This window comes from Centropristis striata, chromosome 7, assembly GCF_030273125.1.
Source record: "Centropristis striata isolate RG_2023a ecotype Rhode Island chromosome 7, C.striata_1.0, whole genome shotgun sequence".
Classification (NCBI taxonomy): domain Eukaryota; kingdom Metazoa; phylum Chordata; class Actinopteri; order Perciformes; family Serranidae; genus Centropristis; species Centropristis striata.
In genome coordinates this window covers 26,837,654-26,854,978 of record NC_081523.1, presented here as the reverse complement: position 1 = coordinate 26,854,978, position 17,325 = coordinate 26,837,654, and the positions used below count along the sequence as shown (strand labels likewise).

Here is a 17,325-nt window from a genome sequence, read left to right as displayed (position 1 = left end):
TTGAGCCTCAGCAGGGACGCCTCCTCATTTGTTCCAAGCTACAGTTCTGTGTCTGTGTGACCGCAGTGTCTGTGAGAGGATATGAAAGCTCGTGTGTAGATTTGCTGCTATTCTCCCATGTACAGAATGTTTTGCTCCATAAACTGAATTCCATGAGCACTTCTGTTGCTTCAAAATATGAAATAACTTTAAATACTATGGAGATTACTTTTGATATTCAAGTTATTTTAGAGAGCGTCTTTCTAATATTAAGTAGAGCCTGATGGATACTGGATTTCTGGGGCTGATACTGCAATATCCATATAATGTTCTATTAACACAAGCCAACTATTATTCATTTATTATGCCATTATATTATGACCCTTTATCACAAATATGCATATGTATTATTCATCACAGGTATACACATTACAAAGTTATAAACAAAGACCCATAAAACTTAACGTAATTAAATGGTTAAAATATACTGGAGGTCCCAGCCAAAAAGTGCTAACTCAGCAAAATAATGCACAGGTATGGAAGGGGAAGAGAAATTTTGTAGTCAGCGGAAGACTGGTTCTGGCTCGATTGTCCTGGTTTTCAGGAAGCTCCGCCCATAATGTTATGAGTGTCAAATTCAGACCATGTGACCGCCTTTCTATCAAGGCAGAAAGAGCTAATTTTGGATGTTTTTTACTCAAAATGGGAAGGGACATTATGGTTGTTTAATGGTGTACAATGTTAAAAAAGCAGTTGATTTTCCAGTGTCAACTCGGGTTTGTTCTTGAATGATAATAAACTCTATTTTTGTCCTGCTTGCCATCAGGTTGTAAGTCCGAGCATGCTCTGCTGGAAGAACTGATGACACCATTTATAAATGACCAAAGCATCTTTTTCTGTTAATTTTGTCATTGTTAGCGTTAGCATGTTGCTAACGTTAACATTTATCATAGCCACACCAAGCCACTATTGCTGTAGACCAGGGGTGGGCAATTGATTTTCCCAAGGGGCCACATGAGATACTGTGAAGGTTGCCGAGGGCCGGACCTATACTCTGAACTTAGCTCTGCTCAATATTAATTTAATTGCTTTATAAAAAGCTGTAAATTATATAGTTTTGAGCTGCTACTGGTAAGAGTACATGTTATGATAAGACTATGTCAATGTCAATAGTAAAATCGTAAAATCTCACTTTTTCTAAACACAACATGCATTCAAACCACAAAAACAATATAGACCATGTATGTTATGTTGTAAACCAGCAATTTATTAACTTTATGCAAAAAGCAATAAGTGTTTTTACACAAGGTATCAAGGAAACTGAGTGTTTTTTGTGGAACACATTTCTATGCAGGTGCCTACGCATGCACGCACATACGTAAATTGCCTTCAAGATAAAAGGACTGCGGTTGTATTGATTTCTAGTTTCCAGGTAACCTCACGCGGCCAGTCTACTGTAGACTCTGTAGTCTGGTTTAGACAATACAAATATGCTTGATTACATGATGGTAAGTTGTTGTTCAGTTAATCAGTTAATCATTTAAAATGTCCTTGATGGCACAATGAAATACCGGGCCTCTCTCTCTCACACACACACACACACACACATACATGCAAGCCCTGGCACTTTGTGTGTCTGATCTATTTGTTGTCTCTTGTCTTTTTATTTACCTCTTTGCCTGTTCTGTTTCCCTATGCCTTCCCGATCGTTTGTATTGCAAACATAATGATAATAATAGAGCAGAATGGAATTTGTCTATATCCACCGCTGGCATTATTTAGTTTTTCCATCTGACCACTTGTATGATTTGGCACTGGAATGCTGCAGGCAGCAAGTCCTCGCTCAGGTAATGACCAGTAATTGAGTGCCCTGTAAATTGGCAGTGATGGTTAGAGAGTGTCCCCCAGATGGGAGGCAAAGGCGTCTGTTTCTGCTGCCATTGTGCCAGACTCCTGTGGGGTGAGAGCCTCACTCTTTATCTCCTCCTGGGCACCACCTGTCTCCCATTACTGGACACAGGATCTCTTCACCCACACCCTAATGTGAAAACTCCTCACTTCAGAGTCTGTCTGGCTTTTCGCTGAGGCCAAAAGCCAAGTCTGACAACTCATAATAATCAATTCACGGACAGGCAGCCTTTCTAACTCTCACGTTTACAAGCAGATGATCCTCTACACCAGACCACGTACGACCTTCCTCTCCATTTTCCTCTTTCTCTGGTATTAAGGGCCCATTAATGGACACTTCTGTGAGGCCAGGCTGACAGCAGCGCTTGGCGAGCATTGAAGACAGCGCTGAGGGAGGAATGTTTTAGCCTGGTGCTGAGGCTCACTGCTCAGTATCCACCTGAATTAAATGGAAACAATTCAGTGAACAAACTATATTTTGCCAACATTAAGTTTGTTCTGCTTTGACAAAGGATATAAAAGTTAAGGTGTACTCATTATATCGTTTTTTGCAATCTGGAGAGCAAACTAATTGGTCACCAGCTGTTGAAATATAGTTAATGAATGGAGAGGCAATGGAGTGCTGTTCCCTGCATCCAGTACAGCTCCTCCCTGCAGGATGGAGCAGCATATGTCTGTGGCTCTGGCTGAGGATCAAAGCGGGAGACAGGCCACCTCAGCTGGTGACATCCCCTTCGCCTGTAACAGCCCGAGCGCTCACTGTGTGGGGCAGGAAGATGACTAAATTAGCAGCAGCCAGTGTAGAATTAGCGTTTGCTAAGAGTTTATCATTACATTGAAATTAGCTTTAAATCAAGGCAAAGAGACAGCATGTACCATGAGAGCTTGTGCTGGTTAGTGCACACTATGTCAAAGTGTGCTGCTCTAATGCATGCATCACAAAATCACAACAGCATCAACACATAGTGTTATTGCTGTCTGATATAGTAGACCACAGGTGGTAATCCAGTGGGTGGAAGAGGGAGTCCCTGTGCTCCTGTGACTCCTTAATCATTTTATAAATGACTAAATGGAATTACTGGACGTAATTCTCACAGCTGAAAAAGTCCCTGTTTGTGCCAAAGGCTGCCCCAGTTTGGATCTGAAGGATCACGGTATATACCTCATAATTATCCATCTTAACTTGCCTTGGAATTTCATAGGTCAGTGATTTTGCATTACCAGAGTCATCGGGATAACACTGGATCAGAACAAATAGGACAGCATGTAATATTTTGTGTTATAATCAGCTTATCTGGTTGGGGCCCAAGTGTGCAGACAAACAGGCAGCCTGGTTCGATGTGAATTAATTTGATCATGGCAGGTTTGTGAGATTCTCTTTCTCTGTTGGCTTCTAACTGAAAGGGGCGCAGATGTGAGAGCACAACTCCCTGTAGACGGCAAGTGAGGGATTCTGGCAAAGTAGACGACATGAAGGGAAAGATGGCTGCTCCTTTTTTACATATTTTTTTACCCAAACATTTTTTTTTACCAACCCATGGATTTGTCTGATATCTCTGGTTGAGCTTAACTGTCTATATAAAACTAACCAGTGATTTGTACTGAATGCTGTTTATCTTTTATAAAGTAATGCTGGGTAATTTCTCATCTCTACTGCATATCTAGTTAGACAGCAGGAAACATGACTTTGCCGTCTAGACACGTGGGCAGATTAATTTTGGGCTATTTAGTCTGACCTCATCAAATGTCTTCACTGACACATTTTTTGTTTCATTTTTATGTGCCACTACCCATTAACCTTTTGGATAATAATTGTAAAATATATTTCAAACATATTGTAAACCAATGTACTTTAGAAAGATTTTAAATTTGTATGCGTAATATTTATTCACAAATTGAAGTTTAAATCTTTTTTATGGTAAGTGTATATAGTATATAGGTTGAAAGATGAAGCCAATGTAGAAGTGCCAAAAGCTGCAGTTTCTTAAAAGGCCACTTGAGGCTGGCTCCAAAAGCAAGTCACTTCCCATAGAAATGAAATAATAATTAAATAAACATGCTTACAGCCTGGTACAAGAAAAGGTTTTGGTCTCTATTGCTAATTTGTGTTTTGGCAACCAGACTTCATACGTCCTGCTTCAGCTCCACCCATGCTCCACCTCTTTGCTCATTTTTGTGTTGGCTGGGTTTAAGGTGGAGCCAGGCAGTGCCAAGATGGCTACTGCTGGAGCTACCCAAGTGCCAAGGAACAGCGCCGGGCTTTGAGGCCAATTTGACATAGTGCCCACACTGTGGAATTTAGACTCCCAGATCCATCACATGATGCCATTCTTGCATACACTTCCATTGTCAAAGAGACAGATGTAAATCAGTGGATGCATTGTTTTTAGGGACATAGTTTTGTATGCCACAATGGAAACACAGCCTAGTTGGATCCTTTTATACAATTCATGGTCTCTGACAACAGTGTGCAGCACACATTATTAAGATGCATATATGCAGATACAGAAAATCTGATTATGTGTTAACATTAGAGACAAACTTGTTTTGAGGTTCACACTTACAGAAGAGCCCTGATGCCCAAGATAAAATATGAAGTAATTTTGTCATTTCAATCACCTAATTACATTGTGTTGTTGCTGATTCGTGCTCTCTGGAGTTGTAGCTGTGGACAAAACTCTGCTGAAAAATATAAACAAAGACCACTCTTGTTGCTACTGTGTTAACTGAGACGCACAACTACTGTGATTTCCTCTGTGTACAGTTTGTGGTATTAGTGGTCTTGATTCATGGTTCATTTGTGTTACTGTGTTTGCTCCTCTGCTCCGTTTCCAGTGTTGACACTGCCTCCTGAGGGTTGAACACTCTTGTCTGGACCAATCAGAGAACAGTCCATCATCTCAGTGGCTCATCTACCTGCACGGCTACTGGCCACTCTAATGAGACCGAGCCAACCTTGAATCTCTGCTCTCAGTGTTGTGTGTTTACACACAGGCCATCTGGGAACCTCAACTTCTCTAGCCATGATGCTACACTTCACTTGTAATGGCTTTCAGCATTATTTTAATTATTCAAGTCGTTCTGTCATCTTTTGACAGTAAAATATTACAGTAAAGATGTTGACCTTTCAGTCGATGTTTAAAAGGCAGAATGCCAGCTGAGTGTAGTTCAGTACTGATCCAGGGGTACTACCTGACATTTTTTTGTGAAATTGGGGCTTGGATATTTTTTTGGCAATCGCGGTATTCATTTCTGTAAAGTGCTTGCTGGGTTGTTTGTATTTTGAAATATCAGTCCCATCAGGATCTCACAGCATTTATTACGAATCTGGCTGAAAGGGATTTATTTTGCAGAGATTGTGATAAAAAAAAAAAATTGGAATGCAATTTGCAGCTTTTTTTGTCAGAAAGAAACTGCAAAGAAAAAAAGGTATGTTTTTAGTAGCACTTGTGTGGGAGTGATACTCAGCCTGGGATTCTGGGAAAGCACATTCGTCTGAGCATTGCTTTTGTTTACTTTTCTTTTTAGAGATAGATATTGTATAATCCTTTCATATTAAAAGTGGCTGTAATTAGGGGCTAAATGCAGTCATTCTTGGATTTTAACCAGTTTTAACCAGAATTATTTAGTGGAATGGTTGAATTTGCAATAATTCCCTTGATCAAAAATTCCTGGAGAGACTAAAACATGCTTGGATACCTCCTGCTCCTGGCACATTTTGGTCCTGGTTTTAGAGTATACAGCTTGTGTGTGTAGTGGGGTTTGTGAATTGGCAAGATTCAGGTGATGTGATAAGTACCATATTACATGAGTAACGATTAAATATATTGCCATATATTGCAATGTAAGCAAGGCAATATAGTGTGATTTTTTTTACTGTCATTGTATGAAAAACATGTTTGTGCAGAAAGATCAGTGAGAACTGTATTTGGATTTGTTCGCAATCCCTGTAGCATCCAACATCGTGCCACTAATTTATGTGCAATCTCAGCTACATAATGTAAATTATCAATGTAAAATAATCAATACCGTTATTTTGAGAGTTACAATATCACAAAACAATATTTAGATATTTATATTTAGACCGGAAAACAATTTAAAACAGGATTGACATTAATCCAGACACCGAGACTAGACCACCAAGTTTTACCACTAGGTGTCACACTCGATTCAGCAGCCGTTCCAGAGTGGAAACATAATGAGACTGAGAGAGCCAATGATTGATAATGTAACAACTCCTGTCCACTTGGTGGCAGTAATGCACCTCTAAGCTGGTTTGCCAACCGCCAATAAAAAGAAGAATTAGAGAGTGAGGCTCACTTCTTTCATCCAAAATGTTTTTTTCCATATTGCCCCAAACAACATTGTCACGTCTTCCTAAAAAAATGCGAACATTTAAAAAAACAAATGCAACGTGCACCTTTGCCGATCTTCATATTGTCGGTCTCAATCTGCAGTAAATTGTGTGCAGCCAATCAGACACTTCTGGCTCTATTAGTCTGCTTGTTAACAAGTGTAATATTATGTTAACCATGTTAAAATGGCATAGTGCATCATGTCTGCGTCTTCTAACGTAATACCAGAAAATGTCTCTCTCTCTCTCTCTCTCTCTCTGTAAATAAAAATGAAAATGCTAAAATGGGTCACCAGATACCTAGGCAGCTCGCCAAGTAAAGTATGTGTTGGAAAAACATTGTAAACACAAGTTGGATTTATCGCTGTGACAGCACAGGTTGCTGTATAGGCTCCTTTTTAATTTTTCATAATGTATCATAATGACAAATGCTTGTTTTCTTCAGATCAAACCGCTGTAGACTCATAGACCAAACCGGACCAGCAAAACCAGAAGTCGACAACGGCTGTAATCATGATGCTAAAGTGTATCGCTTTTTTTCTCACACCCCTAGTGTTTATTCCTGTGACTAAGCTAACTGTGAAGCTCTATAGATTTCTGTACTATCATCAAACACTGTGTTCTGCTATCTCTAACGAACAGGAATAACACAGGATTAACAACCCATCATCAGCTCATCTTTGTAGTGCACAAAGTCAATCCCTAAAGTTTACAGTCCATGTAGATAAAATAACCTCCTGCCCACACACACAACACCTAACACTTTGTGTACTGTGCGCTTTATGTTTTCTCTAGACAACAGTCATAATAAAAGCTGCAGAGGTGCTACGTGTTTACGAGAACTGTGCTTAGTTACAAGGCGTTTACCGCACGGCCACGAGAGACGAAGGTTACCATGTGAACTGAATGACAGTCTGCAGAAACTCGGCCAGCAAATCCAGCTGGGGATGAGTAAGCCTCTGTGTCTGAGTGGGCAACAGCAGTGGGCTTCCAGCATTTGCTTGGTTGCAGCAGTAATCATCAGATGTTCTCAGTGGACCTTTAGTCAGCGAAATGGTTTCAGCTGCCAAAAACGCCAAAATGAAACCTGTTTATTCTCTCATCATAGAGCCGTTTCTCTATATAACAGTGCATTTATGAATCCAGCATTGTCATAGGGAGATGAATAGATATCACAGCACTGTACAGCACCCTCCTTTATCTCTGTAGGAGTCTGTTGTGGCTGCATGACTCATTGTTTAGTTTCCATTAAGGTAAAAGTCTCATCTGACATCTTTGTGTTCATGCAGTGGGATTATCAGATTTACAGTCTTCTCTTTGGAGCCTCACACACACACACACACACTGAGCCTGCTCTTTCAAATTAGCCATCTATTCCAACAACCTTACGTTTTCTTATAGATCCAAGCTGATCTTTTATTGTTCTGCTCCTGTCACTCCTCTTTCATCCCTCGCTTTATTATTGAGGCCTGTGATAGTAGCAGAATAGTTCCTCTTTCTGTTTCTCTTTTTTTACAATCATTGTCATTCACTGTGGCTGTGGCAACAGTATTCCCCCTTCTTCTTCTTCTTCTTCCTCTTTCCCTCTCCGCCCTTTGTGCTCTTCAGTAGTAGTGTGTTAGACTCATAAGACATCAGCAGGCAGGTAGCGTAGTGTTCGGTGGCTCAGAGAGGTCAGACCCCGGTGATAGTGGCAGCTTCATTTCTGATTCTGCAGCACGCCAATGCATGTGGATCGTGGTGGGGAAGATAGAGTGTGAAAGAAAAAGAGAGAGGGAGAGAGAAAGATGGAGAAGAAGTGAAATCCAGACTAGGCTACTCCTTTTGCCACTGCTGCATGATGTTTAATATGCCTGATAGAGGACGCCTCGCTGAGGTCTTATATCCGGGACAAAATGCTGCAGAGCTGAGGAGCTTAGACGGTAAATCCTGCCTCTATTCCATTTTTCATTTTGCCCATTCTCCCTTTTAGTTTTGATTTGCATGCACATCTCGGCCTTGCTGCTTTCACGTATCTCTCTCATGATCATTCACTATCACTCCTCTCAACTTACTCTTTACCCTTTCCTCTCTGCTCCTCATGTCGTTTCTTTTCATCTCTCTCTTTCTGTCTGTGTAGGAATGTACTTGCTGACCTCAGGGAGTTGCACTTGTTTTTCCTGCAAACGTGTGATTCAGCAGTCAGTCTGCATGTTTCCATGCACACACAAACATACAGATACACACTCGCAGGCGGCAGGCGAGTACAGTATTAGTGGAGTGCAAGCATCTGTGCCTGCGCACACAGACTTAAGCTGTAGGGGTTATGTAACTTACTCTGCCATTTCAAATGATTTGAAATCACAAGTGCTCACTGTGCTGCACTAGATTACCGTGTCTGGGCTGCCAGTATGCGCTGTATAGTCATATACTACATGATGCTAAGTGGAACTGGTGCTTGGGTGTTGAGTAATAGAGGGGAATCCTCTATTAAAGACCCCTGACAACACTAGGCATCGTTACTCTTTCCTCCAGCCTCCTTAATGGTCTCCTCCTTTGCTGTAGCTTGGCTGGAGAGAAGAAACAAACTCACAATAACAAGAAAAAAGTGTCTCGGGTCAATATATATATCTCAGGGAGCACTGCTGACATTTTGAGAGGGACCAAATTAACTGTTGTTTCTGAGCATAACTACTCCCAGTAAAGATTTTTCTTTAGGGTGGCCATCCGTTTTATCATAATGTAGCTCAGCTGAGCACACTGTGTGCCTGCATATTTCCTCAAGGATTAGCATTCAGTGTCATAATTAGATGTGAAGTTAACCTAAGAGATTGTGCAGGAAGAACAGAGGCTGTGTTAACACTCCTGTGCATGTCTGTCTATATTTGATATATCCATCAGATATCTGCTGTTCGCATAGAATCGACCCCTGGTTGAAAACGTTAGCATTTTTTTTTGCTCAGCCATAGGCAGGATTATTACCCATCATTACGCATCATGCATATTCAACACAACAAGGGATGAAAGAGAGAGAGAGAGGAAGAGAGAGCGAGAGTAATGAGGTTACCCCTGCTTGCCAGAGATTATACACAGAGCTTTCCCAACTACAAAAGATCAGAAGAGTGAACGCGGAGAATCGGATGGGGAAAGCCTTTCTTGTTAATTAGTCATTGCAGAAATGATACTGTAGTATGTGCACCTCATTTCATCAAGATGTTGCTGGTCATTGAAGTCACAGAGGAGGATCAGCAGCGACAGAAATAGTTAAAGCAAAAAGCGTACATACACCACATGCTACTGTTGTGTTCCCAGGGGAACTCTCCATGTTGCTGAACACCAAGACGGCTGCGTTCAGGGCTCACAGCTGAGGCTCTTTGCTTTCTTGTAGCTTGAGTTTGGTAAACGATAATTAGTAGTCAAGGTACATTTTCAGGAGTATTTTGTGAGTTTATTTGCAAAAGGAAAAACATCAATGTGCAATCTTTAAGCAAATAAACGCTTGTGGAGGTGGATACTGGTGGTATTTGGCCATATGTTTTTTCTTTTGTCAAGACTTTAGGCTTGTGTCAAACATGCCATCATATTTTATTGATAGACTGCACTGCAAAAAAAGAAAAATTGGGTGAACTCAAAATTCCAAGGCAACAAACTTCGATAAAATTTTAAGTTGGACAATTAAACTAAATATTTTAAGTTTGTTTTTGAGTTTGTTTCAGATTTTTGTCAACTCAACTGTAAGTTGTACTTATAATTTTACATTGTAATAACTTTTAATCCTTACTTCTAACTTCTGCAATGTGCTGAATTGGCACGATTGTAACGCTGCTATGAAATGTCAGCTAATGTTGCGACCACAATTTTGAGTTAGCATTGATACGCTAATGGCTAATCTTGTAGCTGTAACAAGCGGCGTGGCTAGCATCAGTTAGCCGCTAGCTTTCGCGAATGACTGAAAACCTGTTTGTGTTTAAAGTTGAAGTTAATGTTGAAAAGCTTGTCTTATCCAACAAACGACGTACAACACCACACAACACAGCTCAGAATAAAATTCCTGTATCATTTTAATTAATTTAATTAAGGGTTGCTTACCTGTGTGGACTCAAGCTCAGGCAGCAGAGCCACAATGAGACTTCAAGTGCAGTGCCAACTCTGAAAGTTGGCTTTCCCGCATTTCACAACAAAGAAATAAGAGTTAACAGAACTATTGTCTCTTGTTTTGAACCCCAACGTAAAGATATAAGTAACAACAACTCACCAACTTGTTTTCGAGCATACAACTGGCTCGCTTTGTTACTTATAATATTGCCCTAAATGTCAATAATTTAGTTTTACCAACTTAAATCACGGTTTTAGGCCAAAAAATACAAGCTGGCTTTTTTTGCAGTGTGGGGCTGACAAATGTATCTATACTATATTGATAACATGACATGAGACTAGATATTGTCTTAGATTTTTGATATTGTTATATCATAATCTGGCAGAGTTTAATTTAAGAGCTGATATCTAGCCATTTTCCATGGTTTCATATCAAGAAAACCATAAAAATGGCTAGATATCAGCTCCTAAATTAAACTCTCATGAGCTATTTTTGTTGTTATCATTATATTTGTCCAAACAAATGTACCTTTAGTATTACCAGGCATTAAAATGAACAAGAAACAGAAGAAAACAAGGGTCTAATAATTTTTTCCATGACTGTACATTTGCCCTCAACGTAAAATCAAACCATGGACCTTGTACCACTCAATACCCTGAAAAGTTGTCAAGATATTGATTCAAAGATGTTTTGCCATCAAACAGAAAGTGAAATTCCCACTGCTGATACTGTCGTACATATGAGACGTAGAGGTGTATATAGCTGTGGATGCACCTTTGGCGTGCATGCATTTGCATTAGTGCCACTGAGGCACGAATGCTGGAACCAGCCTTAGGGGATGGTCTTCCTCATCTGTCTTCATCTGCTGTGCAGTAAACGCCTCTTCACTTATACAGGAGCTCATTACTCACAATGGCAGCCATTTGAATCTTTTATCAGAGGGATTTTTAATTGAACATTGGCAAATGTGCTCCAAACAAATGGGCCTCAGCAAGCCTGAAAGCTGTGTGTTTATGTGTGTGTGTGTGTGTGTGTGTGTGTGTGAAATATCCTTCGTGTGTGTTGCAGCCGTCTGGTTCTGGAGACTGTACACATTAGATACCAGCCCACATGGGAGATGGCAAGCTGTCTGCGGGGGCTCTGTGTGATTCACTCAAAGGAAATCATTTAGAGTCACTGTGCGAGTGTACATTGTGCATATGTAGACTTTTTAGAGCACGTCCAATCTTTTTTACTCTTTTCATAGTTTTTCATTCATATTTGAGCGTGCTGTTTTAGGTGTTAAGAATCCCACAGACAAACACCTAGCAGAGGCTAATATTACACCTAAGTAAAGCAATCATCTCTTAAGCGTAAATATTTATCCAAACATACGCAATGATTTTCAACTTTTTAGTAGAGATACTGACAAAAACTTAGTAGCTGAAACTTTAATTATAAAGAATACAACTATAACTCACCAAAACTCTCCATCCTAATTGGGTATTATACCATGAAATCCTCACTTAAGGGGCCCCTTAATTTTTTCATGTTTTGGTCCTTGAAAGGATAGAAATACTAGAGCGCATGCTAACACATACGTGCAGATGAGCAGGATCACTGGTGGAGCAGCTACGACAGATAAAGGGTCAAAGATTTAATCACACCAACTGTCACTTGCCTGGGGTGAAACAGCACAAGGCTACAGACCTCGAAAGGGTCAAAGCTTGTTTCTTAATCCCTCCGTTCGTCCTGCTCTCTGACCCTGTTGCTCAGTGTCTTATTGAATATTGTGGACATTCACAGGCAGTGTTTTGTAATGATGCTTTTAAAAAAACCTGTGTCATTACCAAGGTTATAATAGTTTTGGATTTTTCATTAGTTTTAGTTTTAATTTCATTGTGGATTTTTGTTTTCAAATTCAGTTAGTTTTAGTTAGTTTTTAGAGTGAGTTTGCTAGTTTTAGTTTATTTTTTATTTTTTTGAGAATGCTTAGTTTTAGTTTAGTTTTTATTAGTTTTAGTGTTAGTTTTAGTTTTTTTGTAATGGGTATGTGCCTTCATTTCCTTTGGTTTATCCATCTTAGCCCCAATAAGGTTATTAACTCTTACAGTTCGGGGTGTTTTGTATTTTGGTTGAAGTGTAGACATCCCAGTCTCAGTAAACATATTTACCATGTGTTCCTGCATGTTGAAATAGAAACACTGAATTATGTATGAAAAAAGTTGACAAAGACGAAAACTAAGGACATTTACACTACAATTTTAGTTAGTTTTGTAACCACACAATACAGTTTCAGTTAGTTATGTTTTTTAAAAAACTCTTGTTTTTATTTTTATTTTAGTTAACAAAAATGTTTTTTCAATTTTAGTTTTCGTTATTTTGTTAGTTTTCGTTAACTATAATAACCTTGGTCATTACAAGATTACTGGATCACTGGAGTACTTTTGCTTTTGTCAAAAATGAAAACCCCTCTGTGATTGCTTGCACATGTTGGTCATATTGTTTAGAAAGCGAGTTGCCTACTGTACAACTACCTTTGAATATATTGACTCCTCCACCAAGTAACCTGCTACAAGCTCAAGCAGAGCTTTTGGCAGATGTAAGACGCTCATCCCCAAGGCACAATCTTTCTGTGGTGTTCTTATCCTGTGCACTAACATATTCAAAATATTGCAAATACTTCCACGACGTGAGGTCTGTCCTGTCTGCCACCTCACTAGCTGAGCTCCCTATGCATACTGACACAACCACAGGATTAGATACCTTACATCAGTATGCAGCTACCTGCCAAGAAGTAAAATAGGTGCAGAAGAGAGAGAAACAGTGCAAACCCACCAGGGATATACTTTTTTTCTTTTTTTGTGGCAACAAAAGTAACAGGAACAGTAATATTTCAACAGTAATGGATTGCTTCTATGAAAATGTGACGAAATAACAGTTCTTAGTCAAATAACACTCATATGATTTACAGGTTCATCTCAACAAATTAGAATATCATAGAAAAGTTTATTTATGTCAGTAATTCAATTCAAAAAGTGGAAATACCACATTATATAGATCCATTACACACATAATGAAACATTTCATGTCTTAATTTATTTGACTTCTTCTAAATATAATGATTACATTACTTACATTTGATGAAGACCTAAAATTCAGGCTCTCAAAAAAAAAGTAATATTACAAAAGACCAATTTTAACAAATATGTTTAATATGGAAATGTTGGCCTCTGAAAAGTATGTCCATCTATTTGCATTCTAATTTATTGAGATAAGTCATTCAACTAACATGTTAACATACTCATTACAATGAAAAAAAATAATCTGAGTAATCGAACACAACACTGCTTACAGATCAAGAGGGGATCCAGCTGATGTCTTCTATTTTAACAGATTCCAAAAGTCAAACCAGGCTGTGAGCGTTCCTGTGATTAAGTGCACATTCATGCATTCTCACATGCAGCATGCATTGTGTGCTGTGGGCTTCTGGTTGCTCCACTGGTGCTTATTTTAGTCCTGCTCAGCGACACGTGGTGCCATACAACCAGAGAGTGTGTGTGTGCCCTGGTAGCACACACTGACACAGATAAAACCCTGTTTAATTCTATACGCTAATCTTGGAACATCCAGCTGCACTTTGACTCCCATCCATAGCAAGGCTGTTCCTCCTACACTGATGGAGGGCTCAGTCTGCTGATAAACAGAGGAGCTGCTGGGTGATGTAACACTTTCATGTTTTTTGTACTGTAAGAGCAGTGCAATAGTTGGCTATGCATTAAATCAGGGGTGTCAAACTGATCCATTCCATCCATCTCTTTCATGAATGCCCATAGAGAAGGTGTGCATTATACCCTTCACTGCTGAATACATCCCAGCTTGCCACAAAGCGTTAACCTCATGATTAAAGCGGAATGACAAAAAAGAAGGGCATCTCCAGCGCATGCAGGGCAGAACACACAGGCAGCTTTGATGAGGATATCCCAGTTTTAGCTTGTCTTCCTGTGCGCTCCCACTGAGAAGCCAGTGGTGATGAATTACCTGAAGAAAACTGATAGACTAAACAAGTCATCCTCCGTGGATATTGTGGCAGACTTTAGTCATGTTCTTTGACTCTAATCGCACATTGTGAAGAAAGCTCAACTTCTTTTTCATTGTAATTCCAGCTAACGCAGCATTCAGCTGTCAGCTCAGTTAAACGGCTGCTTGATGGAAACATAACAGGCATTCAAAAACCTCAGGAGGAAATATGAGGTGTCAGCTAGGCACTGGTTGAAACTTACAAACTGTCAGAGTGTGATTTACGTTACATGTGCACACATTTAATCTTTTAGTTTCACTTTTCATATTCATTTACATGTGAGACAGAATAAACCTCAGACCTGTGCAGAAAAAGCACTGGTGTAATTAATAACATTAATTAAGGCTGCATTCCTTGTAGAAATATCAGAGCCAGGGCTCTGCTCGTGTGCCTGCCGGCTTACTGGGACCCTTAAATGGAACATAGCCATTGTTAAGGTCATTAGTTACACCTGTGCTTTTCCTGCTGACAAGTAATTGACCTCAATAGACCGAATCCCTGTAATGATATACTAACACAACAATCACTTCGGGATAGCTGATTTGAACTGTGGAGATGTGTGACATCCGAAAACTTGTTTATTTCTGTTGTCATTTTCATCTGTTACTATAATGTTTAAGGATATAGTTGAACATGGCCGTTCAACCTTTCTGAGATTTCTGCTGTTATTTTATGTACTATGTTATGCTTTGCTAGCATTTCATGAACTAAATCTACCCAGCAGCCAGTCAGACTAACTGCTATTTTTAAGTGAATTCATGCTCTCCTTTAGTTTGTTGCCCAGCAGGTAATAGTACAAGTGTTTGTGAGCATTCAACATGCATTTTAGATGAATGACATGAAATGTATATATATATCAGTTGTAACTCACTCCCGTTTGATCAGCACTGTATGTGTGTGACACAGTCTACCCAGTTAATGTAAACTAACATTATAATTGGACCCATAGAGTCGACAATTGACATGTGAAAAATGGGAAAGAATACAGCGTTGGAAGCTTTTATAAACAGATTTTACAGATATATTTTTATCCGATTTTTTTTACCAGAATGTACACAGCATTGAGTTGTCACGTCGGTTGCCTCAATGGCTGCTTGATGGAAACATAACATACTGTATTATATCTATCCATCCATCCACCATGACACATAGAGACAGACAACCATTCACGCTCCCATTCACACCTACGGGCAATTTAGAGCCAACAATTAACCTAACACCTGCATGTCTTCTGACTGTGGGAGGAAGCTGGATAATCAGGAGAAAACCCACGCTAACCAGCTTGCTGTGAGGCAACACTGCTGCCCATTGCACTGCTGTTTTGCATAAAAACATACTGAGTTCATATCTAATGTGAGACAGAATAGACATTTTACATGTTACGACAGGAAAAACACGGCGAAAAGTGTGGCTGCTAGGTAGACATATCTGCAGTGAAAATAGTCTTTATGCTCCATGTACGAGTTGTTAACGTCATTAGCCATACTAGTAGCGTCAACATTTTGATTTGTACAAGACTTTGGTTTATAACTAAATTCTTTCTAAACCAATGACATTCCCCTCAGCGTCAAACATCCTTAGTGTTTCCTTATTGTCAAATTTTAGCATGCTAACATGCTACTAAGCAACTAAGATACTTAACATAGAGACAGAGCAACACGTGTCATACTCTGAAAACAACGCCTACCCTAAAACTTATAGTTATTTTAGCACTACCAGAAAGGATAAGTTTGCTGTTAGCAAGCTAATGATAGCTACATGTTAGCAAGCTAAGGCATAGCTTTCTGAATTATCCACATTCTACTACAACACAAGTTACATAGTATCATATGCTTTAGCTTAACTTAAGTTTCGGGATTGCACAGTTTTCCCCACAGTAACTGATGTCTCACATATGTATATATCTGTATTCACTTTTGTCCTCTTAAAAATTCCTTTTTTTCAGTTTGTCAGACTTTGTCAGAGAAGAGTTAGTTCTGGTTTCTTAACACACACCAGCCTTGAGACATTTTTCTGTTGTTTGCTAACAGACGGAATTGTCAAGGAGGCTCCTTTATTCAATACAAAGTGAATGGAGAGAGAGGGATTGTTTTCCCTTCTGTGGTATGACAGGGCCAAACTGTCTTCAAGCTTTTCAACACACTTTTGTTTGATCCTTTTCATCACATCATTACTAGAGGATCACACCTTACATCCACAACATCTGAACGTCAGAATCATTCCAGCCCCCTGTCTGTTTTCCGGCAACAAAAACATTTTGTATTATCTATTGGATAATCTCTGAAAATCTCTCTGCTGCGCTCATACACCTAAATACTGCTGAATAATGAAATGGTCCTGCTCCCTGTTTCCCTGCCTAGTTTCACTGAATTCTCTCAGGAAGCTTCTGTTCCTGACAAACTATAGCAGCTGTCCTATGCTTTTTTCCCCCTCTCCCCAGGAGACTGAGATCAGCACCAGAAGGAAGGAGTGTGAAGCACTTGAGGCGGAGGTGAAGAAAAAGAATCAAACATGTCAGACTTTGGTAAGTGCTCCAAAAATATACTCTGGCCTCTAAGCGATAGGACGGAGGCTTAAATTGATTTGTACCTGAGAGCCTCGCCTCCTATCATCACACACAAACGTCCCCTGAGAAAATGAGTGGCGGGTCTTCTGTAATGATAGCTTGGTTCTCAGCCGGTGATGACTGAAATTGAAAAATGGCAGCAGTTAACTGCAAGTCGCAGTATTTGTGGGTTGAGTTTTGTTAGCGTGGGGAATACATTTGAAAATGTTAGATACACTTTGCAGCAGTTAGTGTTTGCAGTGTGTGTGATCATGCACAAACACAGAAGAAACGCAGCGTATAGAACCATGATGTATATAAGGACACCACTGTGTACATCCTCAGGCTGTGGCTATATTGGTTTCTTTCTTTTGTATACACATTAGCTCAAGCAGTTCAGTACA

General features: G+C 39.6%; 1 protein-coding gene across 1 annotated transcript in view; it reads left to right on the top strand.

The window, feature by feature from the left end:
* rimbp2b (RIMS binding protein 2b) overlaps positions 1-17,325 on the top strand; it is a 111,415-nt gene that overhangs the window by 43,482 nt on the left and 50,608 nt on the right. Inside the window, exon 6 of the mRNA XM_059338244.1 lies at positions 16,817-16,900. Within this exon, the coding sequence (XP_059194227.1) occupies positions 16,817-16,900 (84 nt within the window). The remainder of the gene's footprint in view (positions 1-16,816; positions 16,901-17,325) is intronic.